Source organism: Apiospora marii (genome assembly GCF_038362585.1).
Source record: "Apiospora marii strain CBS 49790 chromosome Unknown utg000011l_segment0_segment0, whole genome shotgun sequence".
NCBI lineage: Eukaryota > Fungi > Ascomycota > Sordariomycetes > Amphisphaeriales > Apiosporaceae > Apiospora > Apiospora marii.
Genome location: NW_027117382.1, coordinates 2,350,848 through 2,370,663, shown reverse-complemented (window position 1 = coordinate 2,370,663; position 19,816 = coordinate 2,350,848). Strand labels below are relative to the sequence as shown.

Here is a 19,816-nt window from a genome sequence, read left to right as displayed (position 1 = left end):
CCGATAATTTTCCCCTACCCAGCACTTCTACAACACCACTCAGTTCATGGCATCCGCCCTCCTTAGAGGGTGCGCCTCCGTATTCAGGACCCACGTGTCCAGGTTCACGACGTCAAAGTCGCTGAACACGAGGTAAAAGTACTTGAGAGTCTCGGCGAGCCAGAAACTCTCCATGCTGTCCTCCTGCACCGGGCGCGAGATGGTGACGTCGCTGAGCGCCGCCGCCGCCGTGCGCGTGCGCGTGTGCTTCTCCACGGCCTGGAACATCTTCCACGCCTTGTCCGCCCACTTTTTGTCACCCGTCATGCGGTACATCAGGAACACCGACTCGATGGCCTCAGGCCGCAGAATGTATCGCCGGTCGTTAACCTCGACCATGCCGTTCGGCAGCTTCCGCTCTTTGTAGGTGTCCGTGATGGATTTGTCGGAGACCTCGCCCGGCTCTAAATTCGAGTACCAGTACTGCTTGCCTGAGTCGATCCACCGCCGCTCGCTCCATTTGCAGTCATCCTTGGCAGGGTCGACACCGCAAGGGATGAAGGTGAAGATCTCCGGGCCGATACCCGAGGGCGTGGCAAAATACGACCAGACACAGCCATCCGTGAGCTGCTTGGCGACCTCCATGTCTGCAGGCCGATCAAAGACCTTAGCGGCTAACCCAACCATGCCGCCAGCAAAGCAGGTAAGATGCTGCGCTCGAGGCTTGGTGACTATAAGAGGGTCACCACCACTGGGGTTACGCCGGATATAGGCATCGCCAGAGAAGAGGATAGGGATGTCGTCAGGGTTCAGTGCGCGACGAAAGAGGTGCTTCTTCGCAACATCGATGAAGCCCTCGTACAACTTGCGCGGTTGCTCCAGGGCCCCGCCCAGCAGCACAAACTGCTTCGGGAAGTACTCGTAGAGCGAGTCCGACATGCCTCCCAGGGTAAAACTGTCGCCCCCCAATCGCCACGGCGTCTCGGACGGATCGACCGATACGGGCCACATACCTGGCAGCTTGGTCTTACTCTGCGCCGCCTCGATCTCGTCCGATATCCTTTGCGCGGCGTCATGGTACGTCATATCATTCGTCAATTGAGAAAGCTTCGACATCTCCATACTCAGCGAACCAACCTCCGATACCAGCGTGTTGTAGGAAGGCTTTTGGGGTCTCCCACCCAGATATGCCTGCCAGTCCCAACGAGCGACAGGCATCCGGTTCTCTGTGTCGAAAGCGCCCATTAACAACTCTCCCACCTCCGTCGCCTTCTTCAAGAGGCCGGGGTGCTGCTTGTCGCTCAGCTCGTAGGCGGCCAAGAACCCGCCGAGATAACGAATCGTCGTCTCGAACACGTTAATCTCCCTGGTCTCGGTCGTGGTGAAGTCGATCTGTTCGCAAGCCTTCACAGCTTCCTCGAACTCGTCCTTCATGTCCAGGATCCACAGGCTGTCGAGGGAGTCCACCAACGTTGCCGCCCAGCCCCCGAAGGGGTTTTGGTAATCGGCCGTCAGTGGCAGGACCTCATCCTTCAACCACGCGTTCTTCTTGTAGCCGTTCCAGCTGTGCACAAAACTCTCCTTGACCGCAGCCAGGCGTTTCATCCGTATCTTCTTCGCGTCCTCGTCTTCGTTGGGCTGTGTCGTTTGGACCGCTGGTATTCGCTTGCTTGGTAGTTCTGTCGGTAACGAGGCGAGGGTCATCACCATGTTCCTCGTCGGCGGCTTATCCCATTTGAGGTCTCTGTTTATGGTTGTGTCGGGTACCACGCCGTAGTTCTCCCTGTGGACGCTGGGCGGACTCCAAGCATAATACCAGGTTACCAGGGCCCAGAGGGCAACGGCGCCGAGGAGGATGCGTATGGCACGCCGAGCCATGCTGGTCAATTGATAACGCGCAGAATGGTTACACTATATAGATATAGGACTCGGTGTCGTGTATAGCAAATAAGTGCCTTTGCAATGGTAGGTAGGTCGTTACATGCAGTTACAGCACGACCAGCGTCACTGTTTCAAGGCGGTCGTGGGGGAGAGGAAGCTGCGAGGCGCTCGAGTCCCAGCAGCATGAATGGATGACCTCGAATGGTTCAGGCATAGGACTGTGCAAGAAAAGCCCAAGCAGCCCGGGAAATGGTACAGCAGAACAAAAGCTTCTCAGCTATCAAAAAAGCTTCGCCCGACGACAATGTTGGGGGTGTGTAAAGATGTCGCAAACTGCCACCCACGATCGATCGGGCTGGCCCTGGAAGATCCAATTGATTAATGCTCTATCGAGCTCCCTCGCCAAGAGCTCCTGTGGGCACCTTGCGTCGTAAGGCCACCCCACATCAAGCACCGCTAAGGCCCTTGGCCTCTTTCACCTCTTGCTACAGCATAGTGCGGGGGGGCTATTTCAGGGGTCTCACTGGCATGTAGCCATGTGCGTGCTTAACACATCTTGATCACTGTTTTTCTACATCGTTGATATCGGTAGTCGATTCATTATCACGCGTACATTAAAGACTTCACAGCAGTATACCTGTATCGAAAATCAGAGCTTCAATGGTCGTTCAATTTGTGCGCTGTTAGGAAACCTGAGATGACCCAGATGAAAATGAACAATCGTGCCTCCTGGGGAATATTTAAGTCCAAAAAACCGCCCATCTCCCTTATGAGGGTACTTGAGAGGTGATCAAACCGTGTAGGTAGTGAACGTGTACAGAAGAAACAATAAGCCGAAGAAGACCTAACTCCATCCAACACCTTACCGCCCCATCCGTCCCCCTCAAATGGCAGGCTGGTAAACATCCGCCACGTACCTCTCGCCAAGCGCCTCCCGGGCATCTCTGCCGAGGAGGGCCGTCAGGCTGTCCAAGAACCCCTGCTCGGCCTCGACCTTGGCGCACGCGAACACGAGCGCGCCGCCGGTCTTGATCTTGGCCACAAGCTGCCGCCGCTGCCGGAGGTACACGCCGTTGTTGTCGTCCTCGTCGAACACGGCGTCCTGCGCCCGCCGCTTCTGCGGGTTGCTGCGCACCACCTTGAGCACGTCAAACAGACCCAGGGCCCGGGCCTCGGCTAGCGACTCCTGCACCAGCGCCTCGTCCTCGGCGCGGTGGCCGAGGAACAGGCTGATGGGCGCGTGCTGGGGCTGGGGTGCAGCGCCGTTGTTGCTCTGGCTCTGGCGTTTGAGCAAGTGAGCCCGGTGCTGCAGTAGGCACCGCATCGGCGCCAGCCCGGAGCCCGTGGCGAAGAGGATCAGGGGCCGGTGCACCGCGTCGGCTACCGCCTCGAGATGCGATTGCTTCTCGATGCGGCAGGCCACCGTATTCCTCGCCGCCACCGGGGACAAATTGTTCAGGAAGCGGTCCGAAAACGCACCGCCGGCGTGGTGCTGCACAAGAAGCTCTGCCACGGAGGCCCTACTGTTGTTAACAATGCCTGCCGCCGCGGCCGCCTTCTTAGCAGTGTTGTAGGAGCTGTTGCTGTTGTTGTTGTTGCAGTAGTCCGGATGCGACGCCGCCGAGTAGATGCGGGGCTGGATCCGGGGCACAGCGCCGCACAGATCTTCGAGGCTGGCCCAGTATCGCCAGTCGGCGGGCAGGCGGGCCATGACCTCGTAGACGGGCAGGGCCCCCATCTGCTTGAGGTCGAGTTGTGAGTGCGGGCCTTTCACGTCCGCCAGATCTGCGGCCCAGCCCATGCTGCGGAAGGGCTGGTGGAGGTCGGCGTAGAACCGGAAGAACTCGTCCGTCGTGATGTTGCCGGCGAACTGGACCCGCTCGTCTGCTCGTATCTTCATGGAACCTAGGAGAGATCTTACGGTCGCCTCGTCGTTAGGGGGGAAGATGGAGAGGTAGCTCATGGAAGGGTAGGGATGGCCATGAAGGTCGAGGCCTACCAGCCTCATGCTGGTATCCGTCTCCCCGCGCTGGAGCTCCTGAACACTGGCCTTAATCCATTTACTGGTATCAAGCCCCGGTGCCGTCGTCTGCAGAAGTTTGGCGGTCTCCTGTTGAACTACTAGCTCACCTTGCGGGTTGCCTTGCAAAGCGGCAATGACTTGGTTACTGAAGTGATTGAAGGCAGTCCACGGCGGACACTCCACAACCGTGTCGGCATGTACGGGGACTACCAGGGGAGAAGAACCGAGGCTAACGAAGCGCCTCTCCAGATCCACGGCGGTCTGGCAGAAGGTATCCGCGTAGTCTTTGCTGCCGTTCCCAAAGATCGCAAACGAGGACGAAGTCTGAAATTGGCCCTCCTGGATGGCGCGCAGGAAACCGGTACCATTCAAGGGCATCTCCCCTTTCCGCGTATTGCTCGCAACAATGACGATCACGTCCTCGGGTGCCGGCCTCGCCTTCGCCAAGGAGTCGAGGGTCTGGACGGGCATAACAGTACCAGTGGCTGGGCTTAAGCTGGCAATGTGAGTGAGGTCTTTGAACAGTTTCCTCGCTAGCTTCGCAGCAACAGTCCCGGAGCTGCAATAATGGATCAAGATCCGGCGTGGAGACGGACGCGCATTGGGCTGGAGCGTGAGGTTCATGGACAACGACGCCATCTCAGAGATCGCCACATCGCGCTGGCCACTTTCTCTCCTCCAAGCCTTGATCGGATCCTGGACATGATGGCAGATCATGGGCTTAGGTTGGTAATTTGGTGACGCACCGCGGTACCAGATCGGTATGATGGACCCCTGCGGCGGTGCCAGCCAGTAGGGGTCCGCAGGCAGGCGGTATCCGTTTTCTGCCAAATGCTCATCGTCGAAGTTGGTGAACAGCTCCGAGGCGGACAGGGAATCGATGATACGGACCTTGGCTTTGGCGAAGGATGACGTGACGGCGTAGTTGAGCTCCAGCTGGGCTCTCGAAAGCAGCGCCAACCTCTCATAGTCAGGCAAGGCGTCGAGGTCACCCTGGGCAAGGCCCATGCTGCGGATGATATCAGGGAGTACATTGTACCGGAAGGAGTCTGCGAGGTTTCTCACGCCGATCTCGGCATCCATGAACCATCCGATGAAGGGGGCTGCGGTGTACTGCACACCCCCGATGGTGAAGCCGAGCCGGCTGAGGGCAGGAGCCGCGGTCCATCGCAGGCCCAGCCTGTCAAAGGCCAGTTGGTGGTGGGGGTGGCGTATGTGCACAATGGGGAAGTCAGTCTCCGACAGTTCGGTGATGACGGGTTCGTCTCCCTGCGCCATGGTGACAATGGGCAGCAGGTCCCATTGGGTGCGGATCGGCGGAGGCTGCCAACCGAGTTCGATGATTGCGTTCGTGAGGCTGACATTCTGTGGGTCTCCGAGTATGCGTCCGCCCTCCTCATACTATAAGGCCAATAGTCAGATATGCGGTGTGAGGTTACAGCATACACTTAGTAAGAAAGCCTGACTCACGCCTGCGAATGACAAGAGGTTGCTGTTCCAGATCATCGGGCCACGCTCATTGGGCCCGCGGGGCGGAAAGACGAATACTACTCAACGTCAACTGACTGTCGAAGCTTTGTGTCTTGTTAGTCAGCTTACCTGTAGGCCGGATCTCGCCGTTGTTGAAGGCGGCTTTCAGAGCCTCAATCAGCTCTAGTGCCATGCCCGCACTGGTTTTGACGTATCGAAGATCACATAGCCTATGCATGTCAGCATGTAACACTGGCATGTAACTCGGGTAGGGCTGAAGGAACCACAGTTGCTTACCTGAGGTCTTTGTACTCCGACCGCATGATACACCTCCGAGAGTGCTTCCATGCTTGCCGGATCCCAAACTCCAGCTCTTCAGAGGTCTGGGTCCAGTTTCCTCCGACACTGCCAGTGCGCGTTGCTCCATTGGCATCGGACCCGTTGGCAATGCAGGAGGGGTATCGTGCCGTAGTCGAGTTGAGCTCAATCTCGTCTAGAGCCTCAGCTAGCCGCTTGTTGAAGTCTTGCTCAGACTGGATGATGCCGCCTTGGCGTAACTGATAGAGGAAGTCCGTAGCGTCTTGCTTGACAGCATCGACGGGCTGGTTACGGCCGACTCGTTCTTCATCGGTATGCTTCATCCGCCCGGACTGGCAGAACTTGGCATTGCACCCCGTTGAAGCCAATGATGGATAGGCCTTCTCGATCCGGGAAAATTCATCCTGAGGCGAGACTTTGGTCTTTTCGTCCGGTATGGTGCAAGGACTATGACCCGCAGAGGCCAGAAACGGGCAAGATGGTGACATCATGGATGTAGAAAAGGGCAATGTAGCAGGCGCCGCTAGACCATTGGGGACGGAATGAAGAATTGTTGTTTCGAGGGGGCAGTGGCACGATGAGAAGTTCATGCTGCGGTCATTCGACTCTTAAATAAGGGCAGAGGCCCCACGATTATATACTCCACTCCAGCGCCATGGTGAATACAGATGAGTTCCTTCACGCAGGTGCTTTGTCATTCAATACATGCCTTGAATTCCTGACCACCCCCCTGCCTGCTATGCCTCAACCTCCTCGACACCACCACCCCCGCATCCAACACAGACCGGACGTTGCCCTAGCAAACTTTTATTCAAGTAGGCAGGAGATGGCGGCCGACGTATTCACTCCCAAGGCTGACAGGCACTGGAACGCCGTCGGTGGAAGCGAACGCCACGGGGGTGTCGTCTTGCCCTACAGGGCTACGCATCCTTGGAGCTAAACAGCCCATATATCGAGCACCCTGTTGGTCATTGCTAGACTCTTGTTTAGGGCGACTCTTTCCCCCGTAGAACCCTTCGTATGCCTTTAATTTGCTCCCTAACGTGAGCCTGTTCGGCACCCTCTGAGGGCTTGTTCTGGAGAGGTTCCCTACCAAGGAAGCAGGCTATCAATCAGTACTTTTGCTTGATCCCGGAAAAGGGTTCGGCTCCGGCAAGGGACTCGGCGTGGGGGCTGCGGCCAGGTCACACCGGTGAACTAATCAGTTGTGTAATCAATACGACAAGTGTATACGCGCCGCAGTTGGTCATGGTTGGTCATGCCCCTTGACTATAGAGCCTGCCGTCGCGTACCGGATACCATACGGGATGACGCCAGCCAACAGGGAGCGTAATATGACAGAGAGCAGGGGACCAAGTAAGGGATGGCAAAACATGGCGCCCGCCTCTGGTCAAGATTATTGGCTTATCTGCAGCGGCATGCCCGTTATGTTTGCTACTTTCCGATGTCGACCAAAGCAACAGCTCTATTGGTCGCCCATCGCCCATTGTAGGGCTGTAAGATGGGAGAATGGCGTATAAAATCATGTGCCTCTCGCATGAGCTTGCCTCTGGAGCGGCGGTTGCTGGGTGAGATGCTTGGCAGGCTGCGCCTGAACTTGGACCGCCGCGGTTTATCAGCAACCGAAAGCAAATATATCCATGCCTTCCACCCGATCAGGAAATGAACAGCCGAGCTCCTTACTTGATGTGACGGCAATAGCATGTTCCGGCCGTATACGTTCCGGCCGTAGACTCGTTGTTATGACATACTCGTAACAACAAGAAGAGAGAAAAGAAAAGAGGTTGTGCGGCAATCTTGGCCACAACCTTAGCCGGCTGAAAAGGGCAGTAGGCTATGCTTAGACGTGCCTTGCGGGGAAACAAACTCAAATTTCTATTGGGCGAGCATCGGGGCTGTGCAAAGAATCATCGATGGGTATATGCAAAGATGCAGAGCCAGCAGCTCTCGGATCCTTCTTGTCCACTCCAACACATCTTCAGAGCGTCAGATTCTCTGCCTCCCAGAGCTCCGAGAGACGCTCACGAGATGCCCACTGTCTTCTTTCATGCCGGATGCGGATTCATGTAGTCCATTCAATCGAGGGCCATTGCATATCCCGGATTACAAACACGACAAAACACGCTCACATCCTATACATCATGGGTCGATCCAGAGTCACGTTCAAAAGTAGGGGACAAGGGAGACTAGAGCTGGTAGGGAAATCTTCATTTTCCAGGCGACGCGGATCGGCAGGGCTAGAGATCTCGCGAGGAGAAGCGTTCAACCAAGTTGCCGGACGACTGCCAAATCCTGTGTATATCCCGAAGCCAAATGGAACCATCTCATTAAATCATACTCTCCAAGACCATCCCCGACGACAGTATAGGAACGCAGGCCAGAGTTTCATCGAGACATAAGATTGGGGTATTGACATGACGCTCTCAGATAAACAAGCCAGGGAGTTTATTTCTGCATCATGAGCTGGACGAACTCGTTGTCTGGTCTAGAGTCAGCGGCATTCACGTTGTATAGTTGAGGGTGACCTACAGTCAATGCGACCGTCACCGTCCTGGTCAGCCTCGCGGATCATCTCGTCGACCTCATCATCGGTCAGCTTCTCGCCGATGGAAGTCATGACGTGGCGCAGCTCGGCAGCGGAGATGAAGCCGTTGTTGTCGCGGTCAAAGACCTGTGTGCATGCTTGGTTAGTCCCCATGGTCTTACTAAGCCAAATATGCGGTGAAGGGTGTCGTACCTTGAAGGCTTCACGGATCTCCTCTTCAGAGTCGGTGTCCTTCATCTTGCGGGCCATCATGGTCAAGAACTCTGCGAGGCCGGCCTGTCAGCTTTGCACATTTACTATTTACGGTCGCGCCCCTCGTGCAGGGAAGGTTGATCCGACAAGGCGTGCGAAGCCACTTACCAGGGAAGTCGATGGTGCCGTTGTTGTCGGCATCAACCTCGTTGATCATGTCCTGAAGCTCCGACTCGGAGGGGTTCTGGCCAAGGGATCGCATGACGGTACCCAGCTCCTTGGTGGTGATTTGACCTATTACGATACCGGTTTAGCTTGACCCTTTGCCTGAGATGACCATATTATACGAGCCGGTGCCCTGGGCGGGACTCGTCGATCGTTTGTTTGCTATCGGAATCGGTCGTGGGTGGTAGTGTGCAGATGGAATCGCGACTTACCATCGCCGTCCTTGTCCTGCAGTCAGGGGAGGGAGGGTTAGCGGTACGTCATGCAAGCGTTGCCATGGAGCTAGAAACGGAACTCAAATCAATTGCAAGAAGCGAGAGAGGAGGGCTTACAAAGAGGGAGAAGGCCTCCTTGAACTCGGAGACCTGTTCTTCGGTGAGGGAATCGGCCTGTTTACGCAGTTAGTGTCGTGTTCTGTTTTGTCGGTCTCCTCTTGCCGGTGAGGGAGAGATAGCCCCTCTCAGCTTGTCGCGGGGTCTCGCGTCGTGGCATGGAGGGGGAGAGCTCGGCAGCTGAGGCAGAAGCGAGCGGCTCGGGATCAGACGCACCATTGTGAAAGGTGTTTGCAGAGTGCGATAGTCGGTGGTGGAATGTTGTTTGAACGAAGGTCGCTGGTGGGAAGTGGCAGACTTGTTGGTAGGTAGTTGCTAGAAGATAAACTGGGGTCCGTTCGGATCTTTTTCGTAGTTGTAGCGTAGGTGGTGTTCCAAGGGGGAGGGTCTTGGCTTTACTCCTGCTTCTGTGACCAGCAAACCCGCCTTTTCAGTCACTGATTAGGGGGAGGATCAAATGAATACAAATTGCTTTGTAGAAAGGGGAGAAAGCTTGCCAGCCTGCACAATCAGGGTCAGTTCCAGCCCACTTTCACTAATGTTGAGCTGTGTGGGGAGGGGAGAGAGGGGCGGGGGGTTCGAAGGAATTGGGCTGGCTTCCCTCTTTCTTCTCCCTCCCTCCAAGCCTCTCTCCAATGACTTGATCATCCATGGTGGCAGTGGCAGCGGCAGCGGCAGCGGCAGCAGTAGCAGCAACAGCAGCAGCATGGAATCATGCCGCTCTCTGTTTCGGGCCAGCCTGATTTGCCTCACATTGGCCCTAGGAGGGAGGCCTGGGGAGGGAGTACTTGGGTACGTGTGGCCGGTTCGTTCCAGTGCTACTGGATGGAGGTCGCACCTCGATCAAATCAGTCAATCAATCAATCCGTCAATGGCTGCCTGCCTGCCTGCCTCTGCCGGGCTGGGCTCAAACAAATCACAGTCAACCACAACACACACACGCATATCGAGTACTAGTTGCCTCATTTGTTGCCTTCTGCCCCGCCAACAGACCTACGTATTCCTGCGGTAATTCTATTTTGCACAATGCACCTGCTGCTCTGCTTCGTCCGCGCAGCGATTGCTTGCTTGCTACCCACGTACTCAGGTACTCCGTACTTAGCAACTTATCCGCCCGGGAGCTTAGGTAGGACTCCAGGGACCAGACGAGCCCGAGCCAGCCTGCCAGCAAGCACAAAGCAGCCAGCGACACAATCTGGACACAACAGTTGATGCATGTCCGTCAGGCATGGTCTGTGCTCTGTGTCATGGAAGGTAATAGGTACGCGTACCAGCCTCCAATGCGGTGTCTATCTCACTGGGCTGAAACCCGACGGCGCCAGGTCCCCTCTCAAGTAATCAGTAGCTCCTATGCGTCCAATCAACCTGACGGCGAGATCCAGGTAGGGGCTGCAAAGGGCAGAAAACCAGTGGTTGGTGAAATGCTTCAACCGATTGGTACACGAATCGACCATGAATCGTATGTACAACATGCGTAATTGCTTCCAGTGAGAAAAGTTATTAGAATATATTATCTCAAGACCTTCATGCTAGAATGTCAGTCTGTACCTACATGTTGAAGTCGAGAGGGATCTGAGATTGGGTACGGGTCCAGATATAGGCAAGGTACATTCCCTTAGTAGTAGGTGTTCTTTAACTCCCGACAAGGGCCCTGCCACTTTCCAGTAGTCAATACCACATTGCAGCTCTCTCTCCCTTTCGCGCGGCTTGCGGCTACGTTAGCCAGCCGGACGTCGAGGCGGAATCTAAACTTCAGGAAGGCTGACAACTGTACACTACCACATTCTGATTCTTGCTTGTAGATTATCATCAATTCCCAAACAACCACACCGGCTGCCTCCACTTCGTCCGTTCCTTTTTCACGTATCCCAACCAATCCAGTCCACTCCGACTATCGATCCGGACCTCTAGAGCCTCGTAACCGCAGCAAACTGACGGGGGCATCTCTCCCATAAGGCGTCCGCCATGTGGCGAGACCGCACCAATCTGTATGATCAACCACGCGCGCCCGCCCCGAGAAACCCTGCCTTGCCTTGGCTACTAGAGAAAAAGCCTTGCTAATTGCCTTGCGATATACCTTACTGACACTGCCCCGGCAACAGTTACATCTCCTATCGCCAGTCCTATGCGCACCACCCGGCGAAGAAGACCCGTTACTCCGGCCCCAGCGGTGCCGGCTTTTCCGACTTCGGCCGCGCCAATGCCGCAACGTCGGCCTCGGAGGACCAGCAGGGCCTGCTGTCGGGCGCCGACTACGACGATGGCGACGCCGTCATCGAGATGGACCTGCTGCCCCCGCGCTGGGCCGACATATCGGACGAGGTGACGGACCTGCTGGCCGACATTGCGCGCAAGTCGCAGACCCTCGAGCGCCTGCACCAGAAGCACGTCCTGCCCGGCTTCAACGACGAGGACGCCAAGAAGGCCGAGGAGGACGAGATCGAGAAGCTGACGCAGAACATCACCAAGGGCTTCCACGACTGCCACCGCTGCATACAGCGCGTGGAGCAGATGGTGCGCGAGGGCAACATGACACAGGCGGAAGAGGTCATGGCCAAGAACATCCAGATCAGCCTGGCTACGCGGGTGCAGGAGTCGAGCGCGGGCTTCAGGAAACGGCAGAGCGCATATCTCAAGAGTAAGACCTATAAAAATTATTTGCGACACGCTCGTTATACTAATACGCTGCATAGAATTGCGCGGCATGTCAGGTCTTGACAGCACATTGCCTACGAACAGGGCCTCCACTCCTTCCGGATCCAACTATGCGGCAGATCCATCCCTGCAAGAATCCGACGCAGACCGGTCATATTCACAATCAGCGCTGCAAAGCACGATGCAGCAGAGGCAACTACACAGCAACGACGCGGTCATTCTGCAGAGGGAGCGGGAGATAGAGGACATTGCGCAAGGTATTATCGAGCTCTCCGACCTGTTCCGGGACCTTCAGAACATGGTCATCGACCAAGGCACCATGTTGGATCGCATCGACTACAACGTGGAGCGCATGGCGACAGATGTCAAGGGCGCTGAGAAGGAGCTCGTAATTGCCTCGGGATACCAGAAGAAGACGACGAAGCGCAAGATTATACTACTGCTGGTGTTAATCATCGTCGGTATGATTATTCTCTTGGTGATCAAGCCCAAGAAGAGTAGTGCAGGCGGCGAGGGAGACAGTGGAGGAGGAGGAGGGGCAGAGGGAGAACAAGGTGTTTGAGATTATACCCATGGGCTGAACGGCGCTGTCAGATCGCCTTACTGAAATCCAGCAAGAAGCATCTTTATGAGCTAGGCATATCGTCTAAACCCCGGTTCGAGGCCGCACGTTGTACGATGCGGATGCTGACCCTGCAAGGGGTATCCTTTGTTTTTTTGGAGCGAAATCTGTAACAATATACGACATTTAGATGACCTACATAATTTCTCTTCGAGTTCCTCATCCAGGCGGCCAAGGGGCTGGCGTTATGTTCGTAATGTACGTGATGAAACAAAGCTTACAAGATCACAGCATGGCTCCTTACCCCTTCATAAGTCACCGCCGTGAAAGGGCGGCCGCAGTTATTCGAGCCCAAGCAGACACAGCATGGTCGGGTATGTCGTGTATATTAGGCGGTGAGTCCGGATCCCATCGGCACTGGTTCCGTTACTATCATTCCCTCTTGATGTAAGTGATGAGTGATTTGTTATCATGGCTGACTACACGTGAAGGCGCCACCCCTTTCCGACAACCCTAACGATGGTTGATACAGCGATCGACTGTGCTAACGTTACCTGTGAAAAGGGTATGCAGGTAATATATCCCGTGACTCATGACAGCCTATCGTACAGATCGGAGTCTGTTTCCCGGTGAGGAAGTTGGCAGCGTGGACACACCCTCTCTATATCTGGCGGAAGCGGAAGCCGAGTGATCACTGCACAATCTTAATTTGCCCGGGACAAGGTTCAATTTTCCAGTTGTGGAAACGAACGGGAATAGCACAGCCCTACCCCAGAGCTCGCGGCAGGCAGCGGGGGAAGACTGGGCGATGCTACTCGCTGTTCTAGCGACGTTGCGTTACACAGGGCCCTGATCTGGTTGCCTCCTTGTTTGCCTGCGGGGTCCGATTGGCTCGAGTATACGCCTGTCCTGCCGCCCAAGAGCACGCCTACCTACCCAATAGGTAGGCGCTCGCGACCTTGCTTCCTGCTTCCCCGTCCTTCCATTGACGTCTTCCACCCCCGACCGCCAATCTGTGCCTCGTCAACGCGCCCTCAGATCTTAATATATGTATGTGCATATAGTACATGCACATTGTCGGTCAGAAAAGGGAAGCAAGCTCATTCGAGGAGCGGCCGTCTAGCCGCACACCGGGCGAGTCCTCCCCTATGACAGTTTGTGTAATGGCAAACAGACCTATAGGAATGTGCCCCGGGGCACTGACATTTGCAAATCCGGTCGAGGGGAATACCCAATCGGGTTCCCGACAACTTCAGTAATCCTCGCCCATCTCATATACTGGCACGACAACACTCCCTTTCCCCTCTTCCCCCCCTTTTACACCAGGGCCCTCTCAAGTCATCAGCCCTAGGCAAACTTCCTTTCTTCCTTCTTCCTTCCTGCAAAGGAAATGCCGGTCCCTAAAGGGGTCTAGTAGAAACCCGGGGACCTGGCTCGTGGCTCCCGCGGAAGTCAAGCCGGTATGCGAGACCACGTGTTTCGGCTGCTCTCTTTCGCTTCCCCGGGCGGGAGACAGGGAAGAGGCCCTGCCGGCTATATTGTGCCTTTGTCAGCCATGCAGGAACTTGAAAATCGAGTGCGCCGGGGAACGCTTCCGCTAATATCTGATGCGTCTGTCATCCAACGGGGCCCTCGATGGCACCGACGGGAATCTCCCCCAATGATCGCACCCACGCCCGTCGCAAGATAGAGCCATTTGGACTTCTTGAACCAGGGGTGGTTGTCGGGTCTTCCGTCGAGGTTCGTGCCGACAAGCAAATCATCGCCCGACAGTCGCTGTACTACCAATCTTGTCTATTTTGTCTACCGGTCAAACAAGATGGCATGCATGGGTGACAGGACGAAATGGACTGGTATAGTGTTTGATCATGATCATGATCATGGGCGAGGGCGGGCGTGGCTTCGCATCTCCTGTCGGCTATATAAACCTGTCTTGGGCGCTCCAATATGTAGGCGACTACGACGAATCTGAGCTTTCCACACTATGCTTCGTCAATAACCGAACAGACAAGTGCAAGCTTATCAAAAGTCTTCACCGCCATCATGTCGAGCAGTCGTCCGATGCAGAACGGGTGAGTCCTCTGGCAACGATACCCTTTCTCTTCCCTAGCGGTGACTTGCCCTCCCCCTATCATGTCTCTAGTAAGAGGAACGCAGGTAGACATAGAGACGAAGAGGGGCGAGGCTAACATTCCGCGGGGCGAACCCGTCGTGTCCAGGAACTATTACGAGAAACCCTCGCACAAGTTTTCCAGTAATGGCGCCTCCGCCGCAGCTGGTTCCTCGTCTTCTTCTGCCACTGCTTCCGCCGCCGCCGCCGTATCTCATAGCCATGCTTTGAAAACATACGTAACGGAGCCGGGATGCGCCGGCAATCGCAACGCCGCATTACACCACGGACCACTCAGCACCGATGCCAAGGCTGTCCAGGAGGCCGACACGACGAGGATGCAGATGAAACTCGACCAGTTCAAGCGGCAGTTCACTCCTCAGCAGTAGTAGGATTGGCGGGGCGGGCTGGAGAGGTTTTATCGAGACACCGTCAATTTCACGTTTCGCTGGGCAGGTGACACAATGCCCAAGACGGCGTATCAGTGTCTCTGTCCATGGGTGGGAGAATCTTGAAGTGGGGATAGAGAGAGTGGTGTAGAGGCAGATGGCCCCGACTCTTAGGGACGGACCAGTGCAAATATGATAAACACCTGCCCTTTGCTCTTTGTAATGGTATTCGACTGTTGGGTAGTGATTATGGCCTCGAACGGCATACGAATTGTCCACGGAAATGATTCGGTTCAACGTTCGGTGTCCCGATGACCACGCTGATATCATGTGGTCTGCCTTCTCACATCTGAAACCAACGCCATCTGGGATGGAGCTGACGCCGCACGTTTGTTGAGTGTATGCGTGAGGTTCGCTAACATGGCTTATGGTATGAGAATACGATACAGTCTTCACGGCTACGAGGCCCCTCGAAAACCAAGTTGGTGTCCTTCCAACCCAAGGCGCCCGTACGTGTGTATGATTCGACTTCGTCAATGGGGTTCGTCATACGCTGGTATCTTATATGTACGGCGTAGGTCTAGGGACTGCTGTGTCTCTGCGACGAAGAGGCAAGTCAGATGATGAGCCTCAGGCAGGATGTATTATTCCTGGCGCTCTAAGCGAGCGACCAGTCGCTTCCGTCCTGTATCCTTTGCTTTGGGGGAACCGCGAGCTTGCACGGTTACAGACAGCTAGATAACCATACTGTATCCCTCGAAGCCCAATCTAAGTTGGTAACCCTACCATATGGCTAACTATCGCTCGTTTGTCATCGATCAAGGGGCTCTACTGGCTGATGCTGGGGTCAGTCGAAGACGACGTACCAAGAACTGCTCAGGTGACGGAGGAGGGAATCTTATCATAGCCTGGTGCTGCGTTGCCGCATTCATGTTGGTTTCTACCTCTGTGCCTAGATGGGAAACAATAGACGCTCTAGAGTGCCCCGTAGATCGGCAAAGCTATTATGTCGCTATTCCGAGGGACGGATAGGTCGGCTAGAGACTTTGTAATAGAGCGGCGAGCTTGCGGACGCCATCGCTGATGGCGTCGCGATGTCAAAATATGTCTTTATGCATTGACTACGCCTAGAATACGACCTTAGTTGTTGTTCTCCTACCTACGATCCTCGAGTGTACCTCTAAATAAGCAGCGGGAGACATTCCATGGAAAACTGGGTGATGCGATCGTCCCAAACATACAAACCGCATCATGGAAACGATGCTTAGTTTCGTACCCCTGGGAGAGTAGATTGGTAATTGCGATTGCAATGAGTCGTAACTTCACTTGGCCTTTACCTCTGCAGTCGACGACAATACTCCCGGGGCCATGTCTGCACATGCTGATTCATCAGACGGCAGGGACATACCAGTGTAGGCCCCTTTACTTTCGGGGCTTGAAAGCTACCCCCTTGGCACCACCATCAGCTGCTAATTTTAGACCTCGTATGCAACATTCTCGATGTCGTCTGGTGCTGCCATTGTGGCCCAATGTCGTCAAATATGTAGGTAGTAAACGACTTTCGGCGTTTATCCCTTCCTTTTCCAGTATTTATTCCACGTTATCCCAGTGTCTCATGAAGAATAGAGTAACCGCTTATTCGAGCAGTTTTTGTGATTCCCTCTTGAGACATCCCGTTCACTCCAAGAAGAGTAAATACTAACACCGAGGGTCGATAAGTACGCCGGCATCTTCCAGCTCTTGAACCCCAGGCAAGACAATGGAATTCTCAGCTGGTACGGACACACCATTCCCCAGCCGCATTTCACAATCTTTCGGGCACACAGTCCGTCCGTTTGTTAGTCCGTGAATAAAACGAAAACGAAGTCGTGCAAGAAAACGACTTCCACACCACCCGCTCATCATCTATATGTGAGGGTTTATATAGCACCCACGCACAAGCCCGGGCTGGGCTTTGTGGGACGTTGCGCAGCATGTAGTTACCTATCGTATGCGGGACGGCGCCATTGATTCGATAGACCAAGGTGCACACGAGAAAGTGGCGTTTTTCCCCCTTCTTGCTTCCGTCACCGGACACCCCAGGCTCAGGCGTATGGGGCCAAATATCAGATCAGATAAGAGACCTCCCCCTTCCCCCCACGCACAAACAAAGTGGGTGGCTGCGCTGTGCCCGGATGGCTGCAGGTCCGCAGAGATTTGACAAGCTGCGAGATCTCTCGTTCTTGTGTTCAGAGGATCGTCTCGGCTGCTGCGAGGGATGTACATGTGCATCTCGTGTACATGTCAGATCAACCCTCCCTCCCAAGTGGTGGCTGAACTGAACCGGGATCCGGTGTGAGTGTGGGTGCGAGCGCAGGTGAATGTGCTTCTTACTCTACAAGTACATACGTACATGACAGGGCTGCAGCAAAAGAAATAACAGAAAGCACCAGCACGACGGGAGCATGCCCGGGGAAGCATTTCCAATCAACTGTTCGGGAGAAGCGCAAACGCCCTGTCGTTCTAGCAAAGCTGAGTTAGCCGGGATGGGATCTACCTGCTGGCTGGAGATGCGGACAGCCGCGGGAAGGCGCCGCCAGAAAGTGGAACTATCTACCTGAGCTACGTAGGTAGGTGTAGGCATCGGATGCGCGGAAAGCTGGAGATTGAAACTGCAGAGGGACGGCTACTTGCTCAGCCACAAACGCATTGGTAGATTGGACCGTCAACCCTGACAGGCCATGGACGGAGGACGCCGAGAAACGTCGATACCCAGCCAGTGGATATGCTGGCCCCATCGCCAGCCTGCGCAATGCGGACGGGCAATTGATGAGGCTATGGATCGGCAATGCCCCGAAGAGACGACAGCGAGTCCTCCAGATCTTCTTGCCAATGCCAGATGCGGAGTGGTGAGCGATAGTGGGTGAATGCCGACCGGATATAGAGGCGGGCCAGGGGCTAGCTCAGTAGTGCCCGCGCCCCGGTGTTAAACCCCGATTGCTCAGGCACGGCACCCTCCCTATCTGGGACCTCCCGAAGAGGTGAGTCAGGGCTAATCCTCGTACGATGGTAGGGCTGCGTACAAACAGCCCCGGATCCGAGGTCAATGTCTTGGAGACCCTGGATTGCGTAGGTCGGCATTGGGTACTCTGGCAACCCTTGACAACTTTGGTACCGAGTTTTGGCATACTGAGGCGGAAAAAAAGAGACATGGTTGATCCACCCATCTATCAGAATTGCATGTCTAGCCCTGTCAATAAACGAAAGCTCAGCCAATAACCCCCCCATGCTCCAAATGATCTGCGAGCAGAGGGGTTTGTCTAAAATATGACCGGTCATAGCACGCAAAGACCCCCCTTCTTGGTCCCAATTGCGGCCAGGGGAGCATGGGCATGAGCATGGGCATAACATGGCCTATAAGCAGGGTATGGGCTGAACAAAATAAGCAACCGCTCTTTTTTCCCCCAAAGAGGTTGTCATGTCCCGTCGAGCCGCCTTGGTCGAATATATTGGATGAACATGAGCGAAAGAGCAAATACTTGGCGTGCATGAAGGCGAGTGGCTTGCTGCTGATCCAGTCGACCGGGCCCGTCCGCTGCGGTGCGGTGCGGTGCGATGCGCGCAAGCAAGAGGCAGCAGCAGCAGCAGCAGCAGCAGCAGCAGCAGCAGCAGCAGCAAGCAGCACAGGCAGCCAGAGGTGAGTAATGTACCATAACCGACATGCATTAAGCCATGTATCTGCACCTCCAATACCTACAGAACCACAAATGGAAATGCTCCGAGATCGACATGCAGCCGCCTGGTCGCCGGTCCTCCCTTGCCAGCCAATCATGAGTACGCCCTGGCCAGAAAGGGCAACCGGGCTGGGAGGGTTGGGCATGTGCAAGACAGACCCAACCAATACTACTGGAACATCAGCATCAGTATTAGCATCAGCACTGCACTACCGACTGCACGACCGACTGCACGACTGACTGCAGCAATGTTGCACGGAGGTCTCGTTCCCGGGTCCATGGCGATTGAGGCTGGCCAATTATTCCGTTGCATAGGTGGATCGGAGTATAGAGAAAATGCATACACCGTATGCACCTTCACTAGATCAAGAGGAGGGCTTGCATACATATCTGTCTGAGATATGACAGTTCGGTTGTGTTGTGCGCAGGATGCGGAAAAGACCCTGGGCAGCCAGTCTTGTTGTGTTGGTTGTACGGAGTATATCGTGTTTCAATAAGAAGCCGCGCATGTTGATGGGAATTGGTACAGTCAGTCGGAGGCTCCATCTTCAGGCACATTCCCGTCAGGCTCGGTCAGGCTCAATTGCCGCGCCGAATGGTATTCCTGAACCAGGGCCCGACAATTGCCATCAAAGCAGAGACAATTTGCTGTGTCTGTCAGTTGGCGCTCCCACATCTCACCACCAAATGCTTTGCACACCTAGGTACCCAAAGAATGCTACGCCACAATCAGATAGGCGACCACATGCAAGTAAGAAGCCCTGGGCACCCGAGGGGCGAGGGAATTGCGCAGTGTGACGGGAATGGAGGTCAATTGCTGCCCAATAGTTGATTTGGGGAGAAAAGGAAGATACGGAAAGACGTGAAGGGAAGGATCAACCAACATTCGATCAGTGGTAACCTGTAGAAATGAGGGTTTTACGTGGGTTGGAGGTCGTGGTGAGGCTGAGCTCGGTTCTTTTCTTTTCGGTCTGGGCCTGAATGTCGCTGATCTTGACTGATTTAAGGGCCGAACACTCTAATTTTTCTCGCCCTTCAGGCATGATTCGTGCCCAATAAGCGCCACTGGTTACATGTAGGCCACCCCTGATGGATCTTTGCTTGTGACCACCTCAAGGCTGCCAGAGACAGAAATGTCATGGGCAAATCATTGTCAGAAAAAGAAGGAGAAAACGACAGAACACAGCAAGAAATCAAATCAAATAAAAAAGACATCTAAAAACAAAATGTACAGGTACAGCTGATCCCGTCGTCGTCGTCTTTGGTTGAGCGGCGTAAGTGTTCATACAATCCATGTCCATACGCGTACACCCATCCATCATTAGACCATCCATGCCTGAACACCACCAGCTTGTACAGAAACGCTCGTGAGAGCAACCGTCTTCTTTCTCTATATTCCTTTTTGTCCTTCCTGCCCATCGA

At 54.9% G+C, this 19,816-nt stretch overlaps 6 protein-coding genes across 6 annotated transcripts; 2 read left to right on the top strand and 4 right to left on the bottom strand.

The window, feature by feature from the left end:
• Positions 1–39: 39 nt before the first annotated feature.
• Positions 40–1,857, bottom strand: PG985_013827 (mannosyl-oligosaccharide alpha-1-2-mannosidase; the record flags this gene model as incomplete). Its single annotated transcript, XM_066833593.1, has 1 exon — positions 40–1,857. The coding sequence occupies one exon, from the start codon at positions 1,855–1,857 to the stop codon at positions 40–42; it is 1,818 nt and encodes a 605-aa protein (XP_066678333.1).
• An 886-nt stretch (positions 1,858–2,743) lies between these two features.
• PG985_013826 (nitric oxide synthase) lies at positions 2,744–6,162 on the bottom strand (the record flags this gene model as incomplete). Its single annotated transcript, XM_066833592.1, has 4 exons — positions 2,744–5,284; positions 5,354–5,430; positions 5,483–5,583; positions 5,651–6,162. 4 exons carry the CDS (start codon positions 6,160–6,162, stop codon positions 2,744–2,746), a joined length of 3,231 nt encoding a protein of 1,076 aa, XP_066678332.1.
• Positions 6,163–8,116: 1,954 nt separating this feature from the next.
• On the bottom strand, positions 8,117–9,184 carry PG985_013825 (calmodulin; the record flags this gene model as incomplete). The annotated part of the gene is made up of 7 exons (XM_066833591.1): positions 8,117–8,151; positions 8,219–8,342; positions 8,409–8,479; positions 8,577–8,702; positions 8,846–8,861; positions 8,966–9,022; positions 9,182–9,184. 7 exons carry the CDS (start codon positions 9,182–9,184, stop codon positions 8,117–8,119), a joined length of 432 nt encoding a protein of 143 aa, XP_066678331.1.
• A 1,746-nt stretch (positions 9,185–10,930) lies between these two features.
• On the top strand, positions 10,931–12,182 carry PG985_013824 (syntaxin 16; the record flags this gene model as incomplete). The annotated part of the gene is made up of 3 exons (XM_066833590.1): positions 10,931–10,953; positions 11,068–11,603; positions 11,659–12,182. 3 exons carry the CDS (start codon positions 10,931–10,933, stop codon positions 12,180–12,182), a joined length of 1,083 nt encoding a protein of 360 aa, XP_066678330.1.
• A 2,133-nt stretch (positions 12,183–14,315) lies between these two features.
• PG985_013823 (uncharacterized protein) lies at positions 14,316–14,681 on the top strand (the record flags this gene model as incomplete). The annotated part of the gene is made up of 1 exon (XM_066833589.1): positions 14,316–14,681. The coding sequence occupies one exon, from the start codon at positions 14,316–14,318 to the stop codon at positions 14,679–14,681; it is 366 nt and encodes a 121-aa protein (XP_066678329.1).
• Positions 14,682–18,136: 3,455 nt separating this feature from the next.
• Positions 18,137–18,674, bottom strand: PG985_013822 (uncharacterized protein; the record flags this gene model as incomplete). Its single annotated transcript, XM_066833588.1, has 3 exons — positions 18,137–18,155; positions 18,200–18,563; positions 18,608–18,674. The coding sequence occupies 3 exons, from the start codon at positions 18,672–18,674 to the stop codon at positions 18,137–18,139; spliced, it is 450 nt and encodes a 149-aa protein (XP_066678328.1).
• Positions 18,675–19,816: the final 1,142 nt, after the last annotated feature.